Source organism: Mastigoproctus giganteus, chromosome 7, assembly GCF_048544385.1.
Source record: "Mastigoproctus giganteus isolate SK-2022 chromosome 7, ASM4854438v1, whole genome shotgun sequence".
NCBI classification, from domain to species: Eukaryota; Metazoa; Arthropoda; class Arachnida; order Uropygi; family Thelyphonidae; genus Mastigoproctus; species Mastigoproctus giganteus.
In genome coordinates this window covers 163,917,596-163,938,198 of record NC_143581.1, presented here as the reverse complement: position 1 = coordinate 163,938,198, position 20,603 = coordinate 163,917,596, and the positions used below count along the sequence as shown (strand labels likewise).

Sequence of the window (20,603 nt, the reverse complement as noted above, 5' to 3'; positions counted from 1 at the left end):
TTGCATCGTATGCCTCTACTAATGCTAATGCTAATGCTAATGCTAAAAATGCAGAGCACCGTGCTGAATTGTGTTGTCTTTAGAGAATTTTCTCTAAAGAAAATAACAAAATAGTCTAGCTGAGATCTGATAGGGGCACAATGCAGTGCAGAAGCAGAATGAATCTATTAGTATTCTATATCATAACAGAGATGGTTCTCAGTATATTAAGTTTCTTTAGAAAGACAATTCTTAAATATGATATATACAGGGTCATTAAAATTAAAATATCCCTATGTAGATGGCTCTGGAGCGAGTTTTAAGGCTCGTACTGAAGAGAAATTTTGACAACAGGTACAATAAAGAATGTGCTAGTCATTTATTGGAAAAAAAAATTAGTTACAAAATTTGTCGTAAATCGTAAAATCGTAAGTTATTGCCGCAGCGCCACTACTCAGCTCTACTGTACTGTATAAAAGAAAAAGCAGTCTCTTCAAAATCATACAGTAGATGTTTGCCTGCATTACAGCAGCAATGCCAACAACATTGCAGGAAAAGGCACTATTAGTGAAGCTGTACTATCAGAACAGCAACAATGCAGCTGCGGCTAGCAGAGAATTCCAGCATCAGAAGCGCATAAGGCATGGACTTATGATTGTTTGTGCTGTCTACAAAATGATTGAGAAATCTGAAGCAACAGGACATCTTGGTGTTCAACCAGGTAGAGGTCAAAAACGAGTGGACTTGTCTCTTGTTGAAGATGCGGCTATGGCTGTCGTGGATTTATCAAGTCAATCTCCATGTGGTAGTGCAAGTGTGCCAGCTGTTTCTTGTGAAGCGGACATGCCATATTCCACTGTAAGGCTAGTAGTGCATCAGGTGTTGCGGTACTATCCTTACAAGATGCACATTCTACAGCAGCTAAAGCATGGTGATGCAAATATTCATTTCAAGTATGCACTTCAGTTTCTAGTGCAAATGACAGTGGATATCACTTGGCCATGGAACATCCTTTGAAGTGATGAAGCCCACTTCTGCTTAAATGGACAAGTGAATACACACAACTGTTGCATTTAGGCAACAGAAAACCCTCAAGTTATCCAAGAGGTCCCATTGCATTCTCCAAAAATGACAGTGCAGTGTGGATTTACGACCACATTCATGATTGGGCCATATTTTTTTTTTAAAAAGGTAACACCAACTGGACCCAGCACCTGTTCTGTCACTGGACAGCGATATTATGAAATGTTGGCAAATTTTGCAATACTAGAGCTGCAACAACGTGGGTGCCTTCAGAATACCATATTCATGCAGGATGGTGCGCCACCCCACATCCACCGCTGTCCAAAGATTGCTAAGGCAACACTTTACAGATGAACAGGTCATCAGCCGTTGTTTCCAGACATCTTGGCCAGCCCGATCACCGGATCTCACCCCATGCGACTTCTGGTTGTTGTTGGGGTTTTTGAAGAACCAGATGTATTGGGAGGGATGTCAAACTCTGGCAGATCTGAAGGACAGCATTGGACGTCATATGCTGGCTATTTCAGTTGACACGTTACATTCTGCTGTAGAAAATGCTGTTCTTTGAATGGAAACTGTTGTTGACCAAAATGGAGGACACATTGGACAATTGTAGTACTGTTCAAGTGATTTGTATTGCCACAGCACCACAGAATTATATGCTATAGAGCCTTGAACCATATAATTCTGCAGTGTATATATACTGTACTCATGGGAAATCTTCTCACATGCTATCAGAGTAAGCAGATCAATAGGCAGCACAGAGTTATAGACAGATAGATGAAGTAGCTCTTGGACACGAATACCAAAGGGACAGTTGGCAGTCTGATGGGTGTTATAAAGGTTTTCCTATTGTGTCTCAAAACTGGATGTCCACGTACGTAGGGTGGTCTGGCAGGGATTTCAGTTTAAAAGTATACTTTAGAGACAAGTGCTTTTGTCAAAGTGACAGAGGTGGTTCAGTTGCTTTGACATTCAGTTGTTTTTTTTTTAAACACCAAGGAGCCTGTTCATACACCAGTGAAAACAGAACTTTTTTTAATTTTACTTACTAATGAGTTATTATTATTATTAGCCATACGGTGCAAGAAAGCCTGAGGCTTATGCTGCACCAGCCAAAAAATAAGTTCAGAGTTACCCTGAGTGAGAGAGAGAGGGAGTGAGAAAAATGATGATATCCATCATCATTTTTCTCAGGACCCTGGGTGTGCCAAGCCAGATGTGAGCCCCTGGGGCTAAATTCATTAAATGGCCTTACACTAAATCTTTTGAAGTTAATGAAATAAACAGATATATACTGCAATATTTGGCAGTATACATTGCAAATTCAATACAATAATTATAAAACCAAAATTTCAGTAACTGAAATGTCACTAGAAGAAGTAAACACTTAACTTACTTAATGGGGAGGGGACCATATTTAAAACAGGAATTTACAATTTGCATTTAAAATGCTCATTCAGGAATAATATTAAAAGTTTAAACTGTAATTAATTAAGGAAAAATACTTGTTCCCATAAACCAATACTTTCTTATTCTACAGCAAAAATTATACTTCAACTGCCAAAACAAATTATGAAAATAAAGTAAAGGGTTATAAAAAGTCAAAAACACACACACACACACGTGGCAACACCTACCAAATAACTCGTGGGGACATGTTTTGCCTGTAATGCAACCCATACACATTTTGGTGGCGCCTCTGTAGCCAGGTGGGCAGGAGCAGCAGTGCATATCACACACTTCTTGATTAGGCCGGGGTTTGAGCCCGTGACCACCAAATATGAAGGATGCAGAAAGGTCAGGGAATGACCACTGCATATCCCAGGAGCAATATGGCCTTAGTTGCTAATGCTCCTTAAAAAAAAAAAAAAAAAACCAAATAACAATAATAACACATTTTGGCATGGACTCTACAAGGAGTTACAGGGTGGCCTGTGGTAGTGCTATCCATGTATGTGTTTAGTAATGCCCACACATTGTCAGCTGGACGGCTGCAGCAGCAAATGACCTTTTCCAATAGGTTCCACACATGCTCAAATGGATTGAGATTGGGTCAGTTTGACAGCCATGGGAGAACAGAGAATTCATTGCCATGTTACCGAAACCAGTTAGCAACCTGCTGGGCCCTGTGGCATGGCATGTTGTTTCGCTAACAGAAGCAGGAGTTGTTTGGATATGCAGTCATCAGGAAAGGGTGTTGGTTGGTGACAATAGAAAGGTAGGTATTCCCATTAAGCCATTGATTAACAGTGATTAGAGGACTTAGAGCATGCCACCAAAACAGTCCCAAAAACCAATAACACCACTGCCTCCAGCCTGTCAAACACCAACAGTGCATCCAGGTTCAACGGCCTCATGCTGTTTTCTGCAAATGAAGCTATGCCCATCAGCATGACAGAGTTGTAAATGGAATTATCAGACTAGGCAACAGATTTCCACATATAGGCGGTCCTGTATTGGTGGTGATGTCCATGCAAGGTGCAGTTCCTTGTGTCTTGCATGGCGCATAAGCATGGGTACCTGTAATGGCCATCAACTATCGTGCCTATATCAGCTAATGTCTGACAAATAGTCCACATGGATACAAGTCTTGCTATTCCTGCATTGTACTTGGTGGTTAGGTAGGACACTGTGCTGCATTGCTGCTGTGTTATGAGATGAGACACACAATGCTCAACATGGGTGTCAACCACACTTGGCCACCCCATGTGACCTTTGGCTGGTTGTTTGACCACTATTGAGCTCAGTCACAGTAGACTTGTGACACCATATAACAGGAGCACTTAACAATGTCAGCTGTTGTCAAGACACTGGCACCTACACATATTTGCTTCCATATTCAAAGTCAGAAAGATCTCAGTGGCAACCAATTCTTCCCTGTCGACATTAAAAAACTAATTGCCACGTGTGCAAACTACAATTTTATAGCAGTCATTCCTGACTGAACCTTTTCCAGCATCACAGACCAGTTCATTCCTACATTGGGGGGGGGGGGTTGTTAATGCAAAGCCATCTCAGCATGTGTGCATGTGTGTATAATGCAGTGAAGTATTTTTTTTTTATCAAACTAAAACAGAGATTGGCTATGTTTCTTGATTTTAATTTGAAATCCTCTGATGAAGTAACATAGCCAATTTATATTTTAATAACTGAAATGCCATTTTTTCTATAAATAATAAAATAAAAGACTGAATTCATGTGGATAAGTGTTTCTCCTTTATAAATTACTACCATAAGATTTCACATAATGTCCTTCACTGATTATATTAGTTTGATTGTCTTTTAGATTTCAAGAATACTTATAATCTGACAAAATTGTTAATAACATTCAAAAAGAGAAAAATGATTTCCTACAATACTGAAATCTAAATCTAATGCAAATAATCTAACATTATTATTTTACAGAACACTTAAGTTTCAATAGCAAAAGCTTAATTTACAGAACACCTAAATTACATTTAAGTATGAAATGATTTTTATATGCATTAACCAGTTATTCAGTGTAATAAATGAGTGTCCAAGGTTAAGTGTGAAATGCAATAAAGGCATTAATTACAATCTATTAATTTAATTTATAGCCATTTTCAGCTTTTAACAGAAAGCAAAACATGATACTTGAAGACAATTCTTTCACAGTCATTCTGAAATTCAGTTTAGATTTTCCCATTCTGTTCAGATTTTAAAAATTATAAAGGGTATGAGCCTATGGAAAAAATAAATCAGTTGTAAACAGAGGCCTTTTTGTAAATAAAATATCTGCATTTTAACAGTGACTAGTTATCATATTTGGCTGAATACACTGAAATATAGTGGCTCTTGTTTAATCACTGAAAGGCCAGCATTAAGCCAGCTGAGTACTTTGCAGGATGACTACCTTTGAACACTGGGTATAACAAACAAGTTCTGAGGATATAGCTGGACTTTAATTCTTTTTTTTCTTTTGTTCCTATTTAAATTTGGTTTTCACCTCAGGTTTTATTTCTCCAAAACTAGCAGCCATACAGAGAAATGCACCACAACTCAAGAGTGTTTTAATTAGAGGTAAGTATATATTATTAATAATCCCTATAAAAAAAAAGATCACAACGATGCTCACTAGTATTAAAAGATGAAGATTTACTCATACGTTAATTGTGAAGGTATGCTCTAAGGAGTTATCTATTTCAAAGTGTAATCCAGACATTATCAAGCTTTAGATTTTACCATTGTGTAGATGAAATATCTGGGGAGGGGACCCCAGATATTTAAATTTCACCTTAAAGTGAAAGGTACTACAATGAAGAAAATTTTTAAAATGTAGGTCAAGTTCAATTAGAAATTTTTGCAAGCAAGCAAGACAAGGTTACTTTGTCTACATTCTTGTTCATTAAGTAACAGTTGCTGTTTTATGCTGATTCCATTAAGACTATCAGATGTTATTAACTAATCCAACAATCTTGATAATATCTATAAATAATTAAAAGTTTAGTTTCCAGATTATACACTGTCATTATAAAAGGTTACATTATGTTGCTGAAAGAGGAGGCATAAATAAAGCAGTAGAATGAATATAATTCTTGAAACATGAAATTCAAGACAGGAAAAACTACACTCTATTCATGACACTTGGGGGGAAGAATTATTTAAATTGTATATTATACTATCCATGAGATAGATAGATGGGTTCCCATAAAAGTGCTCAACAAAATATTAAATCCTTAGTTTTTATTTGCAAATCAGAGATGACAGATATAGATAAAAGTCCAGCAGGAGAAGCACTATAATGAAGTTAAAATGGTTCAGGGGCTATTATTTAATGAGCAAGGAAGTTATACCCTTACACAAAAAGCTTAATATTCTAATTAATCAGTTAGTAATCACAAGAGATATTTCTCAACTCCACTTTTGTTGTTAGCTTTTTTGCATCTAAAACCATTTTCACCTAATAGTATCTCACATAATTCTGTTAAAGAAAAGTTAACTCTCCTGGTTTATACAAAAATTTCAAGAAATTTTCATTAAAAAGAGTAGACTACCATGTGAAACTAATGCCTTCCAACAGGTAAAAAAAAAAACAAAAAAAAAAAAAAAAAAAAACACTGAATTGAATTTTTCATACATATTAAAATCTCTTTTCTCTCTCTCTCTCTCTCTCTCTCTCTCTCTCTCTCTCTCTCTCTCTCTCTCTCAAATATTAGAGTGTAAAATACATTCACTGTAACTTAATATACAGAAATAAAGAGGAATTTACCTCGAGGAAGTTTTTTTTTGTAGAATGCTTCACTACAATACTCATCCAAATGTAGCGAAGCATTCTACAAAAACGCATTGAGGTAAATTCCTCTATTTCTGTATATTAATATAAATGTAGGACACATTGGGCATTACAGATCTGTTTTATTTATCCTAATTTAACTTAATGCATTGACCAATTATTTTATAGTGCAAAGGTAACGGAGGTGATGTACAGACCCTCAGTAAAATTATCAGAAAATACTTACCTGATTCTTTGTTCCCTGTCCCATTATTTTATATTTTTTATTGATGATTTTGGTATTACTGTTTTATGAAATCACCAACCAATTATTTCAAACTTCAAAATACATTATAACCAACATATTCAAAATCTTATTCTTATCTATATAAACCTATCTATATAAATCTTATCTATATAAACTAAATTAAAACCATGCCTTAAATAATATTAATTAATGAAACATAATAATTAAGTTCTCAGGTGAACTTTTATGTAATAACTTTTCTTTTAATGAAGGATTATCATAGCAACCAAAATGAATCATACTGTAGAGAAATAGTTTGCATGATAACATTAACTACAAACAAGAATTTACAGCATAAAATTTTTGAACCTTTGTCAATTCCCTGGCTGCATACAGTATTGCATATAAGAAACTGAACTGAAGTTTGAAATTTGAGAAAAACTAAATGTTATGCTGAAAATTCTGTTTTTGGAATAATTACGTTATATTTAATATTATGTGTGAAGTGGCAATATGGTTAAGAAGAATATTTATAATACTGACTCAGTTTAACAATGGATTTTATGAAAATTTCTTAAAAACAATCTTATTTAAAACTAATTTAACTTATTCTAGTGAAACAACAACAAAAAAAAAAAAAAAAAAGGGAATTCTATCATATATCTATTTCAACTGCTAATATATATATATTTTTTTTTTACTACTGATTCACTTTTATATTCCCTAAAGTGTAGCTGATCCATAACCCCTAGGAATATATAAAGCAGCATTTTGATTAATAAATAATAATTAACAGATAACTTATGAAGAAATACAGTACTCATTTTTTTTTGAAGTTGACTACTATATCCTTTTTTGGAAGAAGTTCGAGTCTTGCTGCCAGCCAAAAGGCTATCTTGAAGCAACAGTAAAGCACTGCTAGCTTGGACTGAAAAAAGAGTGATCATGGTTACTACTACTACTTATCTGATCTGGTTTTAGAGTGTAATTGAAAATTTCTTATGAAATACTGATACTATTATTCTTTTCATATATGACATTTATGGACTTTATATGAAAAATTAAAAGGAAAGGAACTTTCTCCACTATAACTGCTGCCAGATTCAACTAGAATACAAATGCGATAAAAAATAACAACAAAAAAGTGAAACCAGAATTAGTTCAATTACAATGAAATTCAGTTTGCATGATAAAATACTGGGTCACCATTACAAATAAGTAAGGGAAACAGTCAATATTTGATGTATAGGTTTAAATGCTTATTTTTAAACCTTCTTTCAGATTATGTGCTCAAGTTTCTTGGAAATTCTCTAGTTACTTAAATTTTGTAAGCACCTCCAAAGGTTCACTACCTGTCTATATAACATTTCTTTTGAAAAAAAGTACTGTATCTTGACCTTTTTTTGGTCCATTTTTATTTGTTGAACTTCTTCATATTTTTTTAGCCTCAAACCAGACGGTATATCACTTTATCAAGCTATTAAATACTGGTAACTTTAATTTCAATTTTCTCTTAAGTTTTAAATTTTTATTCAGCTATTAGTATTTTATTTCACAACTCACATATTTTGGATGATTTGCTCTTTCTGCACAGATATTCTGTATTTTGGAGTATTTGTTCTTTCTGCATAGGTATTTTGTATATTACAATGTTATTTACAGGTAACAAGAAAATAATTATCTGGTTCAAGTTCCCATATGGAGGGTCAATGCGAAATGCATCCTGCAGTTTAATACATTATGTATTCCATCATGAATAGCAGCAATTGCAATAAAGAAGGCATTCATGCAATAATCATGGAGAAAACAGTATAATATTCAATTAATTTTTAAGATTTTCCAATAACAGTTTAAAAAACCCCAAAAAAAACCCCACGAGATTAGCACTTTATCCCTTTCATTAGTATGCACGTATACAGTAGAACCCTATTAAGAAGTTTTCCAAGGGAGTGGAGATTTGGAACTTCTTATGAGGGAAAACTTCTTAGAAGGGAAAAGTGTATGAAATATTAACTACACAAATAAAAATGAAAAGACACACATACATAAGTTAAAGATGATTTTTAAGTACTATTTCAGAATTTATAAATATTTTACTCTGCCTATGGGAAACATTTTTAAACTGGGATTTCTAATTGCTTAACGTTCTGTTCATTAAACTCATTAAGTTGGAAGGATGAACTCCAAAGGAGTTCATCCTTCCAACTTAATGAGTTATTTGACAACAAGTTATTTGTCAACTTAATGACAAGTTATTTTTCTAATTTGAAGGGTTATAGTTGGAAGGATGAACTCCTTTGGAGTTCATCCTTCCAACTATAACCCTTCAAATTAGAAAAATATATTATAATTAGCATAATTAATAATTAACATTTGTAGCGTTAAAATAAAACTGCCAAGAGGGATGAAGAATTAGGGCCAATACGGTAGACACACCGAAATACGATTATTCTTTAAAGAATTACCAAAAATACTAATGGTAATCTACAGAAATAAAGTATTATAAATTCAGCTTTCACTACCTTAAAAGGTCACAATTACAATAAGACACAGCAACAATCCATTATGTAATTCAGAACTGTTCAGAACCATCAGAACTTAATGGGAAACCCTTCACCATGCTTCACGTGGTCGATGCTATCCAATTATGGATATCAGTGAAAACAATTGCAATATGTCACTTCCATTATATCGAAATGTTTATAGTAAAAAGGTTTTAGGGCTGAAAGCCTCAGACTACGAAAAATTCACTAATCAAACAAGTTAGTGCATAGCATCATTTTAGTTCGTAGTAAATCACCGAAGTAAGTGAAATGGCACTGTTTTTGTTACATCTCATATATTGAGGTATAACTCCTCTTATTATTTTACAATCTCATATTGTGAATGCCTTCACAATAAGTTGTCCTGATATAGGCAATACCATTCATACCACCATCACCCTGAGTGGTAGTGGTGGTGGTGGTATCTGTCGAGAATAAGTAACATTATTCTTCTCCACTGGCAAAACATTGCTTATTCGAGGTAGTTTTTTTTTTATCACATGATGTGAGCAATACACGAAGGAACCAGTTTTTTCCTGCTTCCTTCATGTATCGCAGCCGTACTCCAACCAGCGAGTACAGCGGCATCGTAATATCCAAGCCCAAGGTGGGATTTGAACCTGCGACCTTTGGGTTGCCAGGCAGGCACTTTACCCACCCGGCTAGCCCGGTCGGCATTCGAGATAGTGCAATATCAGGACAACTTGTTGTGAAGGCATTCACAATATGATATGTAACAAAAACTATGCCATTTCACCTACTTCGGTGATTTACTACGAACTAAAATGATGCTATGCACTAACTTGTTCGATTTTTACCCAGGAAACTTCTTACATGGGAAAATAATACATTGCAATATATAGAGTTGATAATAGGAATTAAAAAACCAAACCCAGTATAGGCAAAAACTTCTTATCTGGGTTCAACTCTATATACTTTTTTCCCTCTCATGTGAGGAACCAAATAAGTATGTGTGTGTGTATATATATATATCTCCACTGTCTGGATATTAACATTATATTATATTAATATCCAGATAGCACATCTACAAATATTTTTTTGTTTTTACAGGAAACTAATAACATGTGCTGAAACCTTTAGTCTTTATGACAGCAACTAGCTAGTTCTCCATGGAACACTTTCCATCAATTTTTTATATATGTCCTCTGACATTTTTCATCTAGTTCAGTTCTATTTTTTTGGGCAGTCTCTCCCAATGCACCTGATGATTCAATTCATTCCAATGGTTCTCTGTAGGATTGAGGTCACAGCTCTAGGCTGGTCAACTCATGGAGTTGGACTGCTGGCCAACAGCCCAACTCAGGTTCTCAAAACCAGTCTGTCACAATGCAAGCAGTATGATGAGACAGAGCATTTTCCTGCTGATACAGATATGGGTCTTTCCCCATGTGCTACCACAATGTTGCTGACAAATTATTATCCAGGATGTCTAGACAGACCTCCAGCATTCATGGTTTTGTCCAAAGCAACCAGTGGTCTCAGGCAAAACTTTAAAAAATAGCTCCAGACCATCATACTGGCTAAACCAACTTCACCGTTGGGATGATACAGTCCAGCAGACCTCCAGCAGACAGATTTCCAGATAAAGGCACTGTGACTCATCACTCCAAAACACAGTTTGCCATTGAACTAGTCCAAGAATGGCAGACCTTACACCAAGCCAGATGGCATCTGGCATTAGTCAGGGTGATTAATGGCTTGTATAGGGGGGGGGGGCATGACTGTACTAACCCATATCATGAAGTCTCCTGTGCACTGTACTGATACATGTCCCACCGAGGGCTTGTGTATACTGCAAAAACACCAACTTGCACTGACAATTCATTGCAGGGCTCTCCTGTCACATTCTGTCAGCCTCGTGGAATTTTTGTATCAGTTTGTGATGGTTTTGGCACTAATCCATTTCATTCACAGATCACATTACCAATTGTCAATCTAGGGATCTTTGGTGAGATTGAAATGGCACGAACGCTCCATGTGCTTATGTGGCACCTTATTACCATTCCATACCAGATGTCTGTTAACTCCATTAAACATAGCTTCTTGCATTCATAATAATAATACTATCTTCTCAAAGGTCTAAGGATATATTTAGAGTTATGTCTCACACATGATGCTTGGGTAAGACATGACCAACTATCACTGGGGTAAGCATCCAGACACTAATGTAGGGCAGTATATATGTGTGTGTGTGTGTGTGTGTGTGTGTGTGTGTGTGTGTGTGTGTGTGTTTTGAAGGTTTTTTTAAAGCAGTAAAAAAATACATCTGTATGATGTATCGACTCTCTTGGAGCTCTAAAGAGCTTGTTTATACAAGGTGTGTTTGAAAAGTTCATGGCCTGAGTATGAAAGTGTAGTGGCACAGCATTAAAAATTTCTGTACTTAATGTATAGCACTTCAAATAGTAACCCAGCAAGTTTCATGCAGTTTCAATAGCATCTTTTTTAAATTACAGATCCTGAAGTCAACAAAGTTTGATAAATGAGGAAGGATGGACAAAATCAGTCACTGTGCAATCATCAATATTTGGGAAAAAAAAAAGACTAACGCCAAAGGCAATTCATGAGGATATGGTTACAATATTGGGGAAAGATGCACCTTCCTATTCTAAGGTTAAGAAGTAGGCAACAGAATTTAAACAAGTAAAGGAGAGCCTGGAAGATGATGCACACTATCGAAGACTTACAATGTTCATCCCCCCCCCCCCAGACGTTAACAGTGGGCATGAGCTGGTGATGAGTGATTAATGACATTCAATAAATTGCTAAAGCCTTGGGCATCTCATCTAATGTGTGTAGCCCATAATAACAGAGATGTCCGGTCAAGTAAACATTTGCAACAGTTCCTTGCAAGATTTGTGACCATGGATGAGATGTGGGTCCATCACTTTCAACCAGAGACAAAGGAGCAGTTCAAACATTGGAAACTGCTCTTCTCCCCTTCCAAAGAAAGCCAAGTCTATTCCTTCTGCTGGTAAGGTGATGGCTTCAGTTTTTTGGAGTGCTGATGGAGTGTTGCTAGTAGATTACCTTCAAAAGGCCAGATAGTTACAGAAGCATATTATTCTGATCTTGTGAGGTGTTTGAGTGAAAACATCAAAGACAAATGATGAGGAAACTTCAATAAAAGTCTTGTTGCATCAGTACAATGCACTTTCTCACAAGTCTGTGAGAAAGTGCATGCATACAGCTTTGAAATCTTGGACCATCTCCCATATTCATCAGATCTAGCACCATCAGACTTTCACCTATTTCCTAATTTGAAAAAAATCCCTGGTTGGCTTCCATTTTCACACCAACAGTGATATCACTGCTGTAATGGATGCATTCTTGGAGATCCAAGAGAAAACTTTCTTCACAGCTGGAATCAATGCATTGCAGCACTAGTGGCCAAAAGAGTATTGACTCGAAAAGGGGGACTATGTTGAAAAGGAATGTTACCAGACTCCTCAAATAAACCCTTCATACTTGGGTCCATAAACACCCCTAGTAAGTAATAATAGCCATTTTCATATTTACAACACTTTTGAAATCACCGTAAGAGGATGTATCCTTTCAAACAAGATTCAAGTCAATATGATATGGATTTATACAGGGTGTTTCAAAAGTGATGGTCAATAATTTAAAGGTGAACTGTACATTACAATATGCAAAAAGAGCCTAGTAAACATGGGTCCTTAAGTGAATCGTTTTCGAGATATTGCACATTTCTAGTTGGGATCTACCACTGACTTGTTTATTTAGGTCAGGTTATGCTCATTCTCTCCCTTTCCCCTCTCTCAATGCTCTGAGACATAGCAGGCATACTAGTACTTGTCAAAGGATAGTCCACATGGAAAGAGGTTACAGCAACGAAAAGTATGTGGACATGCGCTTCGTGTATGGTAAATTCAATGGTAGTGCACTCGAGGCTGCACGTTTGCACCAAGAAGCATTTCCTTGCCGAAGGCAGCCCAACAACCGCACATTCATCAGGATAAATTAATGCCTTAGCTCGTACTCCATGTGCTCTTTGCACATGGAGTATGAGCAGGTAGGCCCAGAAGCATAACACCTGATGTTGAGGAAAGGATGTTAGAAAGAAAAGAACAAAATCCAGGAATTTCAACAAGGAGGATTGCTCTGCAAGAGCGCATACTGAGTCACAGCAGTATGTGGTAAATTTTACATCAATTACTGTACCCCTACCATATCCAGCATGTAAAAGGTCTCAGCAATACAGACTATTCTCCCAGAGTGAACTTCTGCCAATGGATGCAACAACAGTGTACTGAACCCCCAATTTTTAAACAACATTTTGTTCACTGATGAAGCTGAGTTTACTTGTGATGGTATTTTTAATTTTCATAACTATCACGCGTGGTCCGACAAAAATCCTAATGCAATTCACAAGTCACAACATCAGCAACGTTTCTCGTTGAATGTCTGGGCAGGACTACTAGGAGACTGTCTAATTGGGCCACACTTTCTGTCAAACAGGCTAACAGGAGAGCTGTACTTTTAGTTCCTGCAGAATGTTCTTACAGACCTCCTTGATGATGATAATGTTCCACTTCAGCAACACCAAAACATGTGATTTATGCATGATGGTGCACCGGCACATTTTGCTTGAGTTGTGACTTGGTATCTAACTATAAGGTATGGTCAACGGTGGATAGTAGTGGCATGTGATGCAAGAAAGCAAGTGAATGAGCTTATGCAGATTCAGGCAAAAAAAAAAAAAAAAACACACCATTCCCTCCAAATGCCTGTCCGAAGTTCCTCCTTAAATTTATTCAACCTATCAACTTCCACGACAGATGAAAGTTTGTTCCAGCAATTAATCACCCACTGGCTAAAGGCAAATTTCCGCACATCTATTTTACATCTGTCTTTTCTTAATTTGAATTTATGCCCCCTTAGGTTCGTAATCTGAACAAGTGGAAGGATCCCATCAGAATTCAGCATGCTCAACCCATTCAAGGCCTTATACACCTCAATCAGATCACTGTGCAGGTGCCTAGTCTTCATCCACTGCAATTTGCAGAACTTTAGCCTCTCTTGGTAAGAGGATCCTTCATTCCTCTCACCAATCTTGTTGCCCTTCTCTGTACACGCTCAAGCAAATCAACATCCTTCCTAAAATGAGGCCTCCAGACCTGTACGCAATACTCAAGGCGTGGCCTGACCATTGCCTTATACAGAGGGACAATCACCTCCTTTTCCCTGCTAGCAAAATTCCTATATATCATTGACAAAACCCCATGACCTGCCCTGGCAGCCTGTCTGCATTGCTCAGAAAACTTCATATCTGACTGCACAATTACTCCCAGGTCTTTTTCATTTTCTACCACCTTAAGTGTAGTACCACACAGTTGGTACTTTCTCTCTCAGTTCTCTACCTATGACTGCAGCAATAATTCAGACACAGCATGGGTTTGTAAGGGAAAGTCTTGTCTGACAAATTTGATTGGCTATTATGATGTGGTTACAAAGGAACTGGATGCAAAAAATAATTTTGATATCATATATTTGGATTTCAGGAAAGCTTTTGACACTGTTGTGCATGGAAGACTATTGTACAAATTTGAGCAGAATGGTATTAAGAATGGTCAAGGTAGAGAACTGAGAATGGCATAAACTAACTTAGGTAGGATAGGTAGAAATGGGCCTGTAATGTGGCCTCCCAGATCACTAGACTTAAATCTTATGAATTTTTGTATCTAGGGTCATGTAAAAAGCTTAGTGTACACTTCTAACATTAACACAGTTGAGGAATTGCAGCATCGGGTTGAAGGAGCCTTTCAGCAAATCAGAAATGCCCAGGAATGTCTGAGAGGATTCACAACTCAATGCAGAGAAGACTACAAAGTTGTGTATGGATGCAAGGACAGCATTTTGAACACCTTTTGTAACATCCTGTAACGTGTAACATCTGTAAAATCCTATAGTTTTGAAACCAAAAATTAAAAATGTATTATCTTATGTTTAATAAAACCACCCTTAGCAAAGGATTCACAGCTTTTTGCTAAACTACTGCTCCCATAGTCAGTGGCAGATATTAACAGAAAAAATGTGCATTATCTTGAAAACAGTTCATTTGCAACCCGATGTTCACTGGGACTTTTTTGCTTATTTTACTTTGTACTTTTCACCTTTAAATTATTGACCATCATTTTTGAAACACACTGTATAAGCTGAAATTGAAGAAATTCTATAGAATTCAGATATAAAAGTTGATGAAACTGAATGAAATAATACATGCATACATAAAAGTAAAGGACATTAACAGCAAAAAAAAAAAAAAACTCTTAAGTAATGTCAAATTTCATATATATATATATATATATATATATATACATACATACATATATACATATGTATGTATGTATTTTTTTTTATGATTTTTAATTTTTGCAAACTTCCAACTTCCTCAAGAAAAAAAAAAAAAAAAAAAAAAACTTCAGTCCAGGTGTGTATTATGTCCAGAAACCCACCTTCAAAAAGATTAAAAGTTAGTTTATGCCATTCTCAGTTTTCATCACTTAAAGATACCAAAGGCAGGCAAAATCCCATTTCTGTTTTACATATTACATCTGCTTAAACATACTGATTATGTTCATAAAAACAGCATGTTAATGGTGCATGCTAAGTGGATGGCCGTTTTCCATAAAAAAAAAAAAAAAAACATTTAACAAAGAAATATGCTCCCATACTAGTCCAAAATTTTTTTTCATTTGAAATTATTAGTAGAGCATTTATTAAATAGCAAATAATAAATTTATTTCACAGAATATAAAAATACTATTAAGGTATATTATAAAAGTACATATATTATGATTTTATGTCATTAATTACAAATGTGACTAAAAGAAAAAACTGGCTACAAGATTCATGTCATTAAAACAATGTCATCATATGTACAAAGGGTACTAGGAAAGTTTTGCAATACAGCTTTGTTTATTTAATTTTTTCAAAGTAATTTCCTCTACATTCAATACACCTCTCCATCCTCCGAAACCAATCTTTAAACCAGTTCTGCCAAGTTTCACTAGGGAGTAAAGCACACTCATTATCCCAAGCCCATAGAAGGTCCTCATCACTGGAAAACCGCCTCCCTTTTAGCTTCATTTTCACATGCGGGAACAGTGCAAAGTCGCAGGGAGCAAGGTCTGGACTGTAGGGATGGTGCTCGAGAAGTTTCAGTCCTGTCGTGGTCAAATATTCGGTGCAGGCTTTGGCGCGGTGAGCTGCAGCATTATCGTGATGGAGGTACCAGGTGTCCATTCTTGACTTTGGCCGCAGGTTCTTCATAGATCCAATGACTTTAGGCAGGCATTGTTCAGTATACCACTTAGCTGTGACTGTCTTCTGCGTGTCCAAAACGACACGTTCCACAATTCCACTCGATTTGAAAAATACAGCTATCATTTTCTTCTTTACAGATCGGGATTTTCTGACAATTACGGGTGTGTCGTCATCATCAAAGACCCAAACTTTGTTTTGAGCCTTGGTCGGCAGATCGTAATAGTACAGCCAAGTCTCTTCACCTGTCACGATGTTGTTCACATACCGAGATTGTCCCTTATCAAACTTTTTTTAACATCTCCCGGCACCAAGTCACACGTCGTGTCATCTGCTCTTCAGTCAGTTGATGCGGCACCCAGAGAGAACAAAGTTTCTTCACGTGCAAATGATCTTGCAGAATCGAACGAATTGCTGGTGCATTTAGGCCCAAAGTATCCTCTATCTGTTGGTAGGTCACTCGCCTGTTTTCGTCAAGCATTTTCCTCACAGCAGTAACATTTTCCTCCGTAACTGACGTTCGTGGCCTTCCGGGCCTCTCAGGATCCTCCAGAGTGAAATTTCCCCTTTGGAATTCTCTATACCACCTGAATATCGTTGTACGATGTGGACAATCATCATCTAGTGCAAGAGTCATTTCTTCTAAGCACTGGTCTATGGTTAAACCACGCACGAAATTATACCGGAAAACTGTCCTTATCTCATTTCGTGACCACGATGCCATCGCAAGCACTTTACACTCTCACTACTAATGAATAACTGAGCCCATCGACTTGGCGCGGCGGCTACTATGCACGTATGAACATGTCTCAACATGCAGCAACAAGCAGCTCCTGTGATTCATTGTTGCGTCATATTGCAAAACTTTCCTAGTACCCTTTGTATATGAAATGTGTTAAATATTAATTTCACCTTCTTTATATACAGTTAGATTAAGCTAAACACTTGGTGTAATATGGCGTAAAATGCTGACGAGCCATAAAACCAATAATAATAACAATAAACTAAACAGAAATTACCAACATTTATTTTTCAAAAATCTTACAGGAAGAGTTACATTAAATAAAATCCAAGCAATCACAAAAGTAAGCATTAACCATACAGTTTCAAAAGACATGACATTTTTTAAAATGGCAGCAACTGTAGAAAATGTCCAGAGTTACTGAAGTTTGACATTTTCCAATTTCTCCAGTTTGCCATTAGATAGACCAGCTGAAACAGTGCAAATGGCATTTAGTTTTGCAGTTGTGTGGATTTTACTGTAATATAATTTAATAAATTTAACTATGTAAAATTTAGTAATTTTACATAATGTTTAGTTTAATCTAATTCTATATCAAATAATACTACCTGTAATTTCCCATAATATACATATATTAAGAATTCCATCTTTAAATATATCATTATTCTTTGTTTTTCACCACTGTGTTAATTGTAAAACAACTGTAATCTAAGTTTTATGTTCTAGATGCCATAAATTCACACTTTTCTCTTCAAAAGTTATAGTCCATGTTTTTTTTTTTTTTTTTTTAATACAAAAATCCAAGTAGAATCCATAAGCAAACAAGCATGCTGGTGTGCTATGTAACGGTAGCAGTACTGATCAATCATCAACCAGTGCTTGTAGTGCAGTAACTTATGTATCTGAGATAGTAAGTATGCACAAATGATAGTAAAATATGTTGTTTGTATCAATGGACTTATGTTAATCTGACATATATTAAGTGGATACCGCTGTATATCATGCAGCCAAAGATGTTGAAAAATAACAGCAAAATATTTTTAAAAAAAGTTACTGCCAGTCCCATGAAAGTATGGGACTGGAAATAACTGATAACTTTGGTGGAAAATGCTTAAAACAAGTTATTCTAAAATAACTGTTCAACCTTGTTTTTGAAATACTTATTTTAATATTCCATTTATTTACAAATACAATATCAAGGGAAAATTCTAGATCACTACAGAGTATTTTATATTTAAGTGAGTATATCAGTTATTTAAGAAAGTAAAACAGGGCAATATTTAAGACCATTAGAACTGTTTATTTTTGCAGAACTTTATAAAACTGTAGAAGTTAACAGAATCTATTAACCCGCTTTTATATCTAGCTGGAAGTGGAATAACACCATTTTCAATTTTTATTAATTATATATTATATAATAAAAGTAATTCTTCTCACTCTAATATACCTGTAATGGATGACCTGTGTCACTTGTAAGATGATGATGTGGTATGATATTAGATTTAATTTGTAGGATGACTATCTTCATAACACAGAAAAGTTTTTCCTCTGAGCTCACATTTGCTAATTGCTAGTAGCAGAGAAATCTTGTTATGCTTTGTAATCAGGCTCTAACAATTTCCATCCCATAAAGCCATAAAAATAATTTATGATGGCTGCACATCACTACAGAAAAAAACTGATAAATTATTGGTTTCAATTATCCTTCTCTATGTCACTGAGACATTTCTCCCATTTGATGCTTCTGTGACATGCTACATTAACCTGTTGGAAGAACCCATTCACAGAAAGATACACTACAAACACAGGAGGATGTGCCTGATCAGAAACAATTTCCAGTTAACCTGTGACATCCAAATTTTGCTCCACTGATAACAGGGGGTTCAATGTGCTCTATAAAAACAATCCCCACACCATTACACTACAACCACCATCCTATATTGTTGACACCTGCCAGGATGAGTCCATGGACACATGCTACTTTTGCCATATTCTGGTCCTCCCATCAACATGAAACAGAAGGAACCAGGATTTGTCAGACCAGGAAACATTTTTTCAGTCCTCCATTGTCTGGGTGTTGCTGTTCCTGAGCCCACTGTTACTGTACCTTCTACTTTTTTCTTGACAGGAGTTGTACCTGATTAAGCCATTAGCTGTGATACCCCATTTTTGCAAGCAGGTACAATTAGTTATGCATTCTGAAATGCTTCTTTGTTTACCACTGTTGTAATAGGTTATTTAACTGACTGCAGCCTTTCTGTTAACCTACACTAGCCTTATAAGCCTAAACTAAAATCTCATCTCTAGCTGTTTCTGACCACAGGATTCCACTGACTGGATGTTATTTGTTACTGGACCAACCTTGATACACTTGAGACACAGCTGTATGTGTAAACCCCACCAGGAATGTAGTTTATGTACCACTCATACTGATACAGGCTACCATGCCATGTTCAAAATCACTTAAATATTTGGTCTTGTGCACCCTTGAGGTGAACTACACACGTGCAGCATTCCTAGATATCTGCCTACCCACTTTGCGTCACATGGTAGTAACATGTAATTCTCTTACTGAAGGAGTGCTCCATTTCACAAAAAGGATAGGTGTACTTAATAAAACACTATACTACAATAAAATACTACAAACTGTACTTAGCCTCACATCACATGTGAGGCTAAGTACAGTTCACTGTGTAGTTAAGCACTGCTTTCTCCCATGAGGGCATGCTTTTCACTATCTAAAAGCTCCTCAAAGTTCACCAGTATCTAAATGGGTATTATTATGGAAAATATCATGCAAAATGGTGGTCATTCCCTGAATGACCTTTCCGCATTTCCGATGGGGAACCCCAGTCTAATCAAGAAGCGTGTGCTACGCACTGCTGCTTCTTCCCACCTGGCTACGTTGCATGATGGCACTAAAACTGATGCTTCAACAGGAAGGGAAAAAAACCCCACAGATTGTCACATTTTACAATTCTCTGAAAGGAGGGAGTAGTACTGCCATAGTTGGATGAGTTCTGTGCTATGTATGATGTCAGTTGGGATACTAAATGCTGGTCTGTGATGATTTTTTCTTCCCTAATGAATTTAGTACGAATCATTTTCAAGTGACATTTCTTAATAACAATACACATGCAAGGTAGTAATATGCAAAGAAGGCCATTCACAAGAAAAATAAGCCTCCACAAACTTAAATTTAGCAGAGATTAATTGTTTCATGTTTCTATTTTATGTTACCAACATTTTTCTGAAAATTTAAGTTTAATTAATATACTTTTTTTTTAAAATTAAAACTAATGAGTATTTTTAGTGGCCAAAAACATATCTGCAAAATCTTTAATTGTTATTAAAATAAATTAAGAAATAAAACTAACGAGCATTGCAATCTACTGGTAAAAAAAAAAAATCTACTGGACAAGTATTAGTACACTCCAAGAATACTTTTATCAAATATTAAAGTTGAAAACTCGGGCCTGTCAGGCTGTGTGATATGCCCAGGGTTACAAGACGGGACAATATTACTGC

At 36.1% G+C, this 20,603-nt stretch overlaps 1 protein-coding gene across 4 annotated transcripts in view; it reads right to left on the bottom strand.

Moving 5' to 3' along the window:
- Window positions 1-20,603, bottom strand: part of LOC150083310 (uncharacterized protein C2orf42 homolog) — a 191,033-nt gene that overhangs the window by 95,570 nt on the left and 74,860 nt on the right. For 3 of the 4 annotated variants that reach the window (XM_090377168.1, XM_090377169.1, XM_090377167.1), the window contains exon 5: window positions 7,306-7,413. The exons of the other annotated variant lie outside the window; for it this stretch is intronic. In XM_090377168.1, coding sequence (XP_090233294.1) covers window positions 7,306-7,413 — 108 coding nt within the window. The remainder of the gene's footprint in view (window positions 1-7,305; window positions 7,414-20,603) is intronic. 4 annotated transcript variants of the gene reach the window in all.